At 48.2% G+C, this 11,027-nt stretch overlaps 1 protein-coding gene across 2 annotated transcripts; it reads left to right on the top strand.

The window, feature by feature from the left end:
- Positions 1 to 4,581: 4,581 nt before the first annotated feature.
- Positions 4,582 to 9,363, top strand: HOXD1 (homeobox D1). 2 transcript variants are annotated; one of them, XM_082236317.1, is made up of 2 exons: positions 4,582 to 5,404; positions 6,373 to 9,363. In XM_082236317.1, the coding sequence occupies exons 1-2, from the start codon at positions 4,873 to 4,875 to the stop codon at positions 6,705 to 6,707; spliced, it is 867 nt and encodes a 288-aa protein (XP_082092443.1). In that variant the 5' UTR covers positions 4,582 to 4,872; the 3' UTR covers positions 6,708 to 9,363. The 2 variants fall into 2 exon arrangements, with proteins under 2 accessions (XP_082092443.1, XP_082092444.1); XM_082236318.1 differs by having other exon boundaries at positions 6,376 to 6,709.
- Positions 9,364 to 11,027: the final 1,664 nt, after the last annotated feature.

The raw sequence follows: 11,027 nt of genomic DNA, 5'->3' as shown, positions 1-11,027 counted from the left end.
AGCATTCCTTGTAATGCTAGAGAAGACATGCGAGGGAATGTTTGGTCCAGCCAGTCGGAACTTCCTGTTCCTCCTGGCTAGAGCATCCTTCCTTTTGCATGTGATAGAAGGCGGGCGTGACCTAACCTGCCCAGGTAACAAAAGGACGAGTCACGCAGCAGACCTCCCTCTTTTTGACTTCCTTCTTCGTTTGACCAGCTTCTAGCTAGGACTGCTCTGCTAGCTCTCAACTAGCAGAAGCACTGGGATTATTCCCCCATATTGGGTAGATCCACATGTGCATATTTGTAACTAAGTCTGCCTTCAGGAATCCAACTGTGAACTGATGTGAGTAAACTTCTTTTATTGACTTTAAATAAGGTTGTCGTGTCTATATTCTTTTAAGAGGGACTAAAGGAAATTTATCAGGAACATACAATTCAGTCTGAGACAGATTGAATTGTATAATAGTGAGAGGCTCACACGAGCCTGCAACCACATATCTGCTGTGTATATATAAAGGGGAATGTAACTCTCCTACATAAAGGAACTTGCTAGCGCAAGTTAGGAAGAATATTAATAAACAATATATCCTCTCCTACCACCCTGAACACTCCCACAGAATTAAAGGTAAAGGTAAAGGTACCCCTGCCCGAACGGGCCAGTCTTGCCAGACTCTGGGGTTTGTGCGCCCATCTCACATCTATTGGCCGGGGGCCAGCGCTGTCCGCAGACACTTCCGGGTCACGTGGCCAGCGTGACAACGCTGCTCTGGCGAGCCAGAGCCGCACACGGAACGCCGTTTACCTTCCCGCTGGTAAGCGGTACCTATTTATCTACTTGCCCCCGGGGGTGCTTTCGAACTGCTAGGTTGGCAGGCGCTGGGACCGAGCAGCGGGAGCGCACCCCGCCGCGGGGATTCGAACCGCCGACCTTTCGATCGGCAAGCCCTAGGCGCTGAGGCTTTAGCCCACAGCGCCACCCGCGTCCCCTGTCCCACAGAATTATGTACTGCTAAAAATTGTTGGACCAATTATTTATGTTTATTGATGATTTTCAGGTTTTATTGTTGATACTGGATATCAACCTGGGAAGCTTTGTTGAGATGCAGTTTAATATTGTCTTTCTTTCTTTTTTTAAATATATATATATATATATATATAGAAAATTCAAAAAGTGCATAATTATATGTGCACTAAACATTGTGAGACATAAATAAAAGAAGAGAGTAAGAAAAAGAGAAACAGATCCCATGTAGAAGGGAAAATAAAGTGGGGAGGGGGAAAACCCCCAAAGTGTATACTTTACAAGGTTGTTATTGTACTTCACCAGATCTTAACCCAGTGTTTTTTTTTCGGGGGCGGGGCAGGGTGCAGGGGGGCGCATACCCCTAAACATTTTGTGAATCTAATGAGAATACCCCTAAACATTTTTTTAAAAAAGAAAAAAAGCACTGTCTTAACCTATCACAGTATTTGTAAGACTGGATTCCAAATATCACTGAATTTGTCCATGGCAAGTCTGTGTTTATTTTTCCAATTCATCAGTATCAGTTTTTGCTGTAGCCAGGGCACGAAGAGTCCACTTGTATTGCCTTTTTGTAAGGTTCCATGTGCTGGGTATATAATTCAAGAGGATATTTTGCTTTGTAAATGTAAGGTTGTTCCGTACAGTTCTGGGTGATATTCAACTGTCATATTCAGAGTATGATAAACAGTGGATATACAACTAGTACAAAAACAACTACTTGGAATACATTACCCTTACTACTGAAGCAGACATCCCTCCCCAGGGAAGGCCTTCTATGCAGGGTCCAAGACATGGTTTTCAACAGGTGTGAATGGCAGCTCTTCTTTTTCTGAAGCTACTGATTTTAAATACAAAAGACTGAGGAGTGGGGGTCTTCTTGTGGGATGTGAAACATAGCAGTCAAATACAACATTCTTAGGGTGGCCATGTTTGTACCAGCCAGTCGGAACATCCTGTTTCCTCCTAGGCTGGGACAAACTTCCTCCACATGTGACCAGAGGTGGGCGTGACCTTACCTGTGCAGGTAACATAAGCACAGGGCTGGCCACCATATCTCTCTCTCTCTCTCTCTCTCTCTCTCTCTCTTCTCCATCTTGCTTTCATTGTAGAAGCATCAGCTGCTCAGCCTGAGATGTTCTCTTGGCCTCCAGCCAAGTGAGGACAAAGGAACTATCTCCTTATGGGATAGATTCCAAGCAAATATATTTTGTAACTTATGTCTGCCTTCTGGGATCCATCTGTGAACAGAATGTGTGAGTAAACTATTTTATAACAAGACTGTGTCGTGTCTATTCTTTTTAGGAGGGAATAAAAGGGAATTACCAGGAAACTTATTTTAGAGACTTAAGCAAACCTGGCAACAAGTTACCCGCTGTGTAAGTTTAAAAAGGGAATGTTACTCTGCTAAATTATAGAACTTGCTAACACAAGTTGGGAAGGATATTATTAAACAATATATCCTCTCCTGCCTCCCTGAACATTCCCACACTTCTTGCATAGACACCTGGATTCAAACACACCTCCAAAGTAGAAGTTAGACATCATCAGAATTATGCTTTGAAAAGCCAGTACTTTGTTATTGTTTAGAAACAAATCAGGATGATCATCTGAACCTTTGGGTGGGAGGGGAGTAATTTTCTGCTGCAGCAGGAAAATACCCCTGCCTGCCTCCCCTCCCCCGCCAAAAAACAACAACAACAACAAAAAACGGGGAGGGAGGAAAAAATTCGCCATTTGTAAGCCCACTTCCTTTCTCTTCTACTATGCCAACTGAAAGCAATCATTAAAGCAACAAGGCTGTTATTATTATCAAGGGAAACAAGGAATCCCATTAACATCGCGAGGCCTCAGATTCACTTGCAAAGACCCACAGAGCACTTACTGGCTGCCCGAGGACCATTAATAGCTGCTGCGTACAGTAGCGCGCATTGTTGACACCATCCTGGTCTGTTTTGGCTTCCGGATGCTTTTTAGCCTAGCTCAAAGAGTCATTCGAAAGCGCACCGGGGGGGGGGGAGAGAGAGAGATGATGTGCTTCAGTTCTTGGAGCAAAGACAGAAGGAAAAGGTTGCAGCGAACCACCCTCATTCCAATAACTTAGTTTCACTGGAAACCACAGTGCTGCCGTTCACATCAAGACAGGGAGGACCGAGGACTTTAGACTGAGTGGAGATCTTCGCCCACCCCACTCCCCTTTGAACTACAGCTGCTGCAGCGTGGAAGCACCTGCTATATTATGTTCCGGAAGAACCTCGAGTCCCGTCTTAATGTCCAGCCTGGCAGGACGAGAGCTTACACGTCTTTGGCAGGGCAGGACAGGATGGAAGGCGGCAGCAGTGCGGGAGCGCGCCCAGGTTTGGAGCTCCCCGCCCCAAACTGGAGTGAGGAAGCAATTGCTGGAGAATTGGCTCAGCGCAGTTGAGGAAAGCAGTTCCAAGAACTTCAGGTTGACTCCCAAGTCGGTGCGCGTAAAGAAGACTGTAGCCTCGAGGAACCCCGAGCTGAGGTTATTTGTTATCCGCTCTTTGGGAAGCGAAGCCAGAGGTGGCACAAAACAAACTATTCAGCCTTTCGCTCATCATAGAGGACTCCCTGAGAACAGTGTCAAAAGATGTGTGTGTGTGTGTGTAGCTGGGGCAGCGGTGCCAACTTGAATGAAATATTGAGGGGGTGGGTCCGGTAAGCCCCGCCCTACATAATCACGGCGTTCATCATGGGGCGCACGCACCTGAATGACAATGCCCATCAACTTTGGGGGCCCGGTCCCCTCAACTGTTTTAGGGGGCGGGCGGACACGAAGGGACCTCAGCCTCTAAGAGTTGGTTCCTATGGGGTGGAGAAGATAAATGATTGCAATAGCAGTTCTTAGAGCCCCGACCCTATTAGGTGCGCCTAAATTCATCAGTGAGCATTAAACAGGATTAAAGTCCCACTTTTTAAATTAATATTTTATTTCATAACCATTACTGTCAGATGTTGAGACCACAGCGATTTGGCCAAGGCAAGCGGATAAAGAGAGGATTCTGTCTGTTAATCCCTTCCTAACCCTGAAAGCAAGTTATGTAGAGTTCACTAACATCTACTTTCAGGTCAAGGGGACCTCTTTCTCTCCCCGCGCCTAAACTTAACACCAGACTGGTTCTCACTTATTTTCCAGCCTAGAATAACCTCTGGCTTGGAGCCTGAACACGGGCACTCTTCCATTCATTCTTGGAGTGGGGTGGGCGAGATGCTTAATGGAAGCGGACTAGTTAGTTACCCTCCCTCCCAGCTGCTTCCCAGCCCTCCTTGCCCTTCGCGCGCGCCTTATCCCTTCTCCCAGCGCCTTATCCCTATGCTGAGAAGGCTCGCCCGATGGACTCGGGTGGTGATCCCGTTTGCACAAAGTCAAACTTTGGTCAGAGTCCCCTCTCCGTAAAAGCAACCTCATTCCAGCGCTAGTGAGAGAAACGGATCTCTTACCACACTTACCGGGATCTCTCTCTCTCTCTCTGGGTCCCTAACCCTCCTCGGAGGCTTAGGCATGACTAGGCACCTCCCTGCGCCCCCGCCCACATCGCTGCTGCTGCTGCTGCTGCTTCCTGCATCATCTTCTCCGTTGGCAAAGTTGTGGCTGGTGATGCCCGGGACGGGCCGGCTGCATCCCAGGTCGCGCGCCTAACGCGCGGCTCCCATTGGCCAGCAGGCGAGCACGTGCCAGCTCCCCTGGCTCTATATTAGGGCACTTATTTACCCTCCCAGCCGGCTTTACCATGGTTGAGGGAGGAGGAGGTGGTCCAGAGAGCGCAGCGGGCGCCGTGGCTGCCTCCTAGTCGCCCTGCTGCCCCTTCTCCGGCGCGCTCTCCGCTTGCTCAGGGACCCGCCATGAACTCCTTCCTGGAGTATCTCGCGCGGGGCGGAGATGGTTTGAGCTTGGCGACCAAATTCGGGAGCTCCGAGCCCGGTGGCGTGGCTCTGCGGCCGCCCTGTCCCCTGTCCGCAGGCGGGGAAGGCGCCTACCCCACGCCGGCGGCAGGAAGCTTGCCGGACTTCTCCCCGCGCTCGGCGCAACCGCAGCAACAGCTGGCGCCTTGCGCCCTGGCGCGCAGCGCTTTTGCGGCGGCAGAGTACAGCTTGCTGCGGCCCGAGGCGCCTTACGCGGCCCCCGGCGGCCCAGACGAGGCCGGCGCTCCCCTCCACTACGCCACCACGTCTATCTTTGCGGGTAGTGGTGGCGGCGGCGGCAGCGCTTACCTCCAAGTGGACTACGGCGCGCTAAGCGACACCTTCCAGCCTTGCGCCAAGGATGCGCCGCCCCCGCCGCCCCCTTCCTCGGACTTCTGCGTCAAGGCCGGCTCCCGGATCGCGCTCAGCACGTTCGAGTGGATGAAAGTCAAGAGGAACGCGCCCCCGAAAAGTAAGTGTCGCGCCTTGGGCGCGCCAAGTGAGCTGTGGGCTGTCCAATACTCGGGTCCTAGCGTAGGAGGCAACTCTTAAGAGTCCCTTCTTCCCCCAAAGTTAATGGGCATTGCTATTAAAATGGTGTATGCGCGCCACGTTTTGTTACGCGGGGCAGGGCTTACTTGGGCCACCAATATTTTATTCAAGTTGTCATCCTTGGGTCCTGGGTTCTGAGTCTGAAACCGACACGTCCCACCTCGCGCCCCTCCCTCCTGGTTCTGCGCTGGTTAACTCGGAAGTGAGCCCCACTGAACTTCGTAGGGCTTACTCCCAAGTACCTGTGCAATCTTCCATTCTGGAAACAAGTTCTGCTGATGTTGACGGTACTTTTCTTCCATTCAGTGGGAAAGGGTTTTAAGATCTGGCGGGAAATGAAAGGAAACTTGTTCAAACCCTCGTAAAGCATGGACCTGGGGATTCCTTTCCCCCCGATGTAAAACAGCCTTTCCTGAACTTGGATCGCTTCCATCTACCTGCTTCTAAGGCTGCGACCCTAAGCGCATATCTTTGGAAGAGCAGCTGGTTGAAAGCCAGGAAACGCGTTGGGGGTGGGGGTTCTTATTGCTTAACATAATTCATGTTCAATGGACGTGGCGCACGGTGCGTATCCCCACTTTGTCAAGCCACATTGACTTTGAAGTTAAAACAATCACACGTGGCGGTTCTTCCGCATAAGTTAATCCGGGTTTCATAAAATTGTAGAGTTGGGAGGGACCCTGAGGATCATCTAGCCCAACCCCCTGCAGTGCAGGAATATGCAGCTGTCCCATACGGGGATCGAACCTGCAAACTTTGGCGTTATCAGCACTACGCTCTAATCAACAGACCTGGGTGCGTTCAGACGCTGTGTGGTTAGAACCAGCGCCAGGTCCCATGATTTGGGCATTAATTCCCTAACAGTTCAACTCTCTTCTTACCCCATAGCAGGCAAGCTCTCCACCTATGGATCTCCCAGCCCTCCCAGTGCCGTCCGGACCAATTTCAGCACCAAGCAACTCACGGAGCTGGAGAAAGAGTTCCACTTCAACAAGTACCTTACCCGGGCCCGGCGCGTGGAGATCGCCAAATCCCTGGGCCTCAATGACACTCAAGTGAAGATCTGGTTCCAGAATCGGAGGATGAAACAGAAGAAAAGGGAGCGGGAAGGGATGGTCGTCCCTTGCGCTGCGGTGCCTTTTCACAGCCCCCCCTCGGAGTCGAGTCCGACACAGCCAGCGATGCGTTCTGCTCCCTCTTCTCCAGCCAAGGGCTCGCCCTGACGGCTGTGGAAACGCAGAGAGGCGTTAGGAACAGCAGGAGGCTGAAAAGACTCAAGAGAATTAAGCAACAACAAAAACTCCAAATAAATCGGAAAGCTCTGAATGGTGTTAAATCGTGCACATTCTAAGACGAGGGGATTGCTTTGTTTTATTTAGAAAGACAATCATTGCACTGATGTTGTTGTTGCACTCCCCTTGGGGGAAAAGGCTGGCTTTATCACGTGTAGGATGAAGGACATTTGCTGCTTTTACGCAGAACTCGCTCAAGGCACAAATGGCACCGTCTGACTTGTTTACATTTTATTTATTTGCATTTCAGGGAAAGCTGCTCTTAGGCCGCTGTGTGCTGCTAAACTTTGTGATTGGCCTTGCTGAGCTTATTTGACCTTAGGCTTGCTTACTCACGAGGAAGTCTCGTGGGAAAGACTACGGGCAGAAGATCTTAGGCTTGCTCAGCTGGACCTCTGATTGTTTTGAATCTTTGTGTTTTCCTTTTTTTTGGTATGTGTTTTGGAAAGAACCCAAGGGTGTGTGTGGGTGTGTGGGTGTGTGTGTATTGTACAAAAGAAACCAAAGATGGAGAGCCATGTGTTTCATAAAAGGGCTGCTCTCTCGCCTTTGAAAAACTTTCCTTTTTAAACGTTAGGCCTTGGTTCGAAATGTCTTTTGAAATACTCCAGGGCTCCCCAGTGCTGCTGCTTCGAGGTGCCTGCATGTAAACGCAATCATTAGCTAGAAAGCAGTGGTGGGTGACTTGAATTCCTTTTGCTTTGGAGGGCTCGGCTGTGGTTCTAAACAAATCTGTGCTCTCTGGAAACATCCGGCGCAACCAAGTGAGGCTTTCAATTAAGCACGTTGGCTTAAGATGGGGTTTCCAGTGTAAGTAATGTCGTGCCGGTTTTTTTGTTTTTTAATATAAATACTGGTTTTAATTTTTCATTAATAAATGCAGTTTCTTGAATGTTATGTAGCAAAGCAAAGAGATTCTGAGATGGATGGACTACCTTTCCATTGATTGTCACTCTTTGCTTTTGCTTTTGGTTTTGTGTTGGCTCAGCAAAATGCTTCTCTTAATTAAGTTTTCAGCTGGTTTCTCAAAACAAAGAACTTCTCTTTATAGTTCCTCAAATAGCCCGCGAGGTTCTTTCTTCCATTCCTTTAACAACAACTTCTCGCGAGGCCTATTTTAGTTTTTCATGGCGATCCTTCGTGTGATAAAAAGAAGTGGAAAAGAAAGTTGTGGAATAACAACCAAAGTTGGCACGGGGAGCTGAGGAGTAAGGATTATAACTTCCAGGTAACTCCTAGACTAGGGTAATCTTAAACTGGTGTCCTGGTAAAGACCTTCTGGTTACGATATTGGCCACTTGATTTAGTACAAAGTCTTCGACATTGCCCCTTAGGAATTCGAAGATAAATCGCAGAGTAATCCTAACCATGTCTACTCAGAAGTAAGTCTTATTGGAGTCAATGGAGGTTACTACCAGGTAACGGGGTTAGGATCTGCAGCCTCTCCCCCCCCCACTTCTCTTTGTGTATGAATATAGGGCGGTGTCAGTTAAATAATGTATCCTGCCTTAATACTTTGGGGGAAGCAAACCCATGACTGATGAACGCGAATAAAACATTGTGTCTCAGGTAAACATGTAAAGTGGGGGTGGGGATCGGATCCTGTTGTAAACCCTTTTAAATGAAGACCATGACTTTAAGAAAAAGTGAAATCTAAGAATAAGGTTTGACTGGGAACCCATTTATATATGTCGTTTAGTTATACCGTTGTTGTTGTTGTTGATGATGATGATGATGATTTCTAAAGGCATCTGTGCATCAACAACTGAATGCTAGTCATTTTTTAAAAGAAGGAGCCATGCCAGACTCTCAGGTTTTCAAGGGGTCCCTGGGTTCCCATTCCAGGGCTTTGGGAGATGGCAATGTTCCTTTGGGGGGGCACTAAGGTCTGCCCCCCAAGGGAACGGATCTTACGACTCATGCCTCGTGTAAGGAAGTCCAAATTATTGGATATTAACGCTGGCTGTCACTAACCTGTTTCCAAACCATTAGAAAAAAAAACTCAAATCCAAGTATCTTGGCACAGGCTTGCAGTCGCAGCGGAAGTAGGTCCAAGCGGATCCGCTTGGCACTTACTTCCGAGTAAACTTGAGCAGACTCGGCCGCATCTGGGGCACCACAGTGGAATCCGTTGCTCCGCTGCTGCTGAAGGCATGGGCGCAGCCGGGGGGGGGCGGGCAGGGGGCTGCCGCCGCCCCTAAATCAATCAAAACCAATACAAATCTGAGGTTCTGCCCCCCAACAAAAATCCTGGGTACGCCCATGGCTGGAGGCCAGTCACACCTGGAAGCTCTTCGATCTTTCACACCCCATTGCCTTAGTTCCTTGGAACCTTTTCTATAGCAAGAAAAACTATAGCAAGAAAAAGCTGGCGCACAACCTTTTCTGGAAAGAGGTCGGATGATCTGACTGCTACTTATAGTCACACGCACAGCGCGATCCTAAGCAAATTATGGAGAAGTTTGTCTTACTGTGTTCGGAGAGGGCACCATCGAGTACGGCTGCAATCCTAAACGTACCCATTTAACTTAATTTTTAATGCTTGACGTTATATTATGTTTTTATACGTGTTGGGAGCCTCACAGAGTGTCTGGAGCGACCCAGCCAGATATTATTATTATTATTATTATTATTATTATTATTATTATTATTATTATTATTATTAAATAATTGCTTCTGAGAAACCTCGTTCAGGTTCGCGTTGCCTCTAGCTTAAGACTTCAGCTTCAAATTTGAAATTACAGACACCGTATACCGTTGCCTTTGTTTTAATTTAGGGAAAATCCTGGAGCACAACCTGATCATTCTGATCGCTGGGAGAGGCAAAGAGCAGACAAAGAGCCCGCGCGATGTCTGCCTAAATGCAGCAAGAAAAAGGGCTTTAATGTGCAGTGGAATATATTGTAAAATATACGGCTGCTTTCATGCCGTCTTAGGCCCTTGAAGGAAGAGGGGTCAAACAGAGTTCATGCGAGAGAAGGGAGGGGGTGGGCTCCCTCTCCTGCCTGTATTTCTGAATGCAAGCCTATGAGAGGAGCACAGGTGGAAAAAGCATTGGAGTATAAGCCCAATCGTGGAGCCTCGGGAGTAAAGGTGCTGGCTTGAGCTCAGATGTCAAGATAAGTGAAGTACTCTCCGCACGGGGATAGGGGCAGCAAACGGGCTAAGCCTGTTGCCCTCTCTATCTTGCCCCACATAAAATCATAGCACTGATAGGGGGCAGCAAGGCTCATCCAACCCCCTACAATGCAAGAATTGCTGGCAGGTGACCATCTACCTCTGTCTTCAAAAAAATAACCACCACTTAAGGAGCATCCACCACCTTCTGAGGTTGTCCGTTCCACCGTCAAAGAGGCCATCCTAAAGTTCTTCCTAATGTTTAGTCAAAATCTCATCCTGCCTTTCTCTCTGTCGTTGCTTCTGGTGTCTCCTGGCCAGTCCACAGTAAGATCTCACTTAGTTGCAAGATGACAGGGGGTTAAGGGGCCGATTTGGCTGCATTACAGAGACTTGGGTGGCCAACTTTTTTTGGGGGGGGGTGGACTTGACCCAGCTTTGCCCAGCTTGATATTCAGTACCCCATCTGTGCAGACTGGAGGGCTGGGAGGTGGGATATTGCAATCAATACATAGAGCTTCCATCTTCTTCATCAGGAAATCTGCCGACTTGGGAGCTGGGTGTGAGGGTCTGCATTTGGTGCTGGGTAAGAAAACAATGGTGCTGTTAGTGTACTCCCCCTCCCACTGCCCCCACAGGAGGTAGTTTACAATGTGGTTTTGGAGGATCCTATTGGGAGACTTCACTGTCCGTGTTGGGATGGCCTTGACTTGTCCAGGGCAGGACTTCATGGCCATGATGACAATGATGGGGTGTCTCTGACTCTCCCAGTAGGAGTGAAATCCGACTGTGCCCTGTACTAGCAGTATAGAGGTGTAATCTGAAAACTATTTTATTTGCTCAGGACTTTGGGATATAGTGGGTATTATTACTGACTCTGCTGCTTCTTGTCTTCGAACTGTGGATGATAATGCTGTTTGGTTTTGTTTTTAAAAAAGTTTTATGATTGTATTTACATTATGGGATATAAAACTGATGAAATAAAATAAAATTGCTACACAAATGAAGTGTCTTGTTCTACTTTAAAGGTTAACTCTTCCCACTCTACAAATATAGGATTTTGTGACATAGGCATAGCCAGGATTTATGTTGAGGGCAGAACCTGAGTTAGTTAAATATTGTACTGCTCAGAGT

This window comes from Podarcis vaucheri (assembly GCF_965113315.1).
Source record: "Podarcis vaucheri genome assembly, chromosome: 1".
Lineage (NCBI taxonomy): Eukaryota > Metazoa > Chordata > Lepidosauria > Squamata > Lacertidae > Podarcis > Podarcis vaucheri.
Note: the sequence above shows the minus strand (reverse complement) of the source record. Positions and strands in the feature narration are given on the sequence as shown.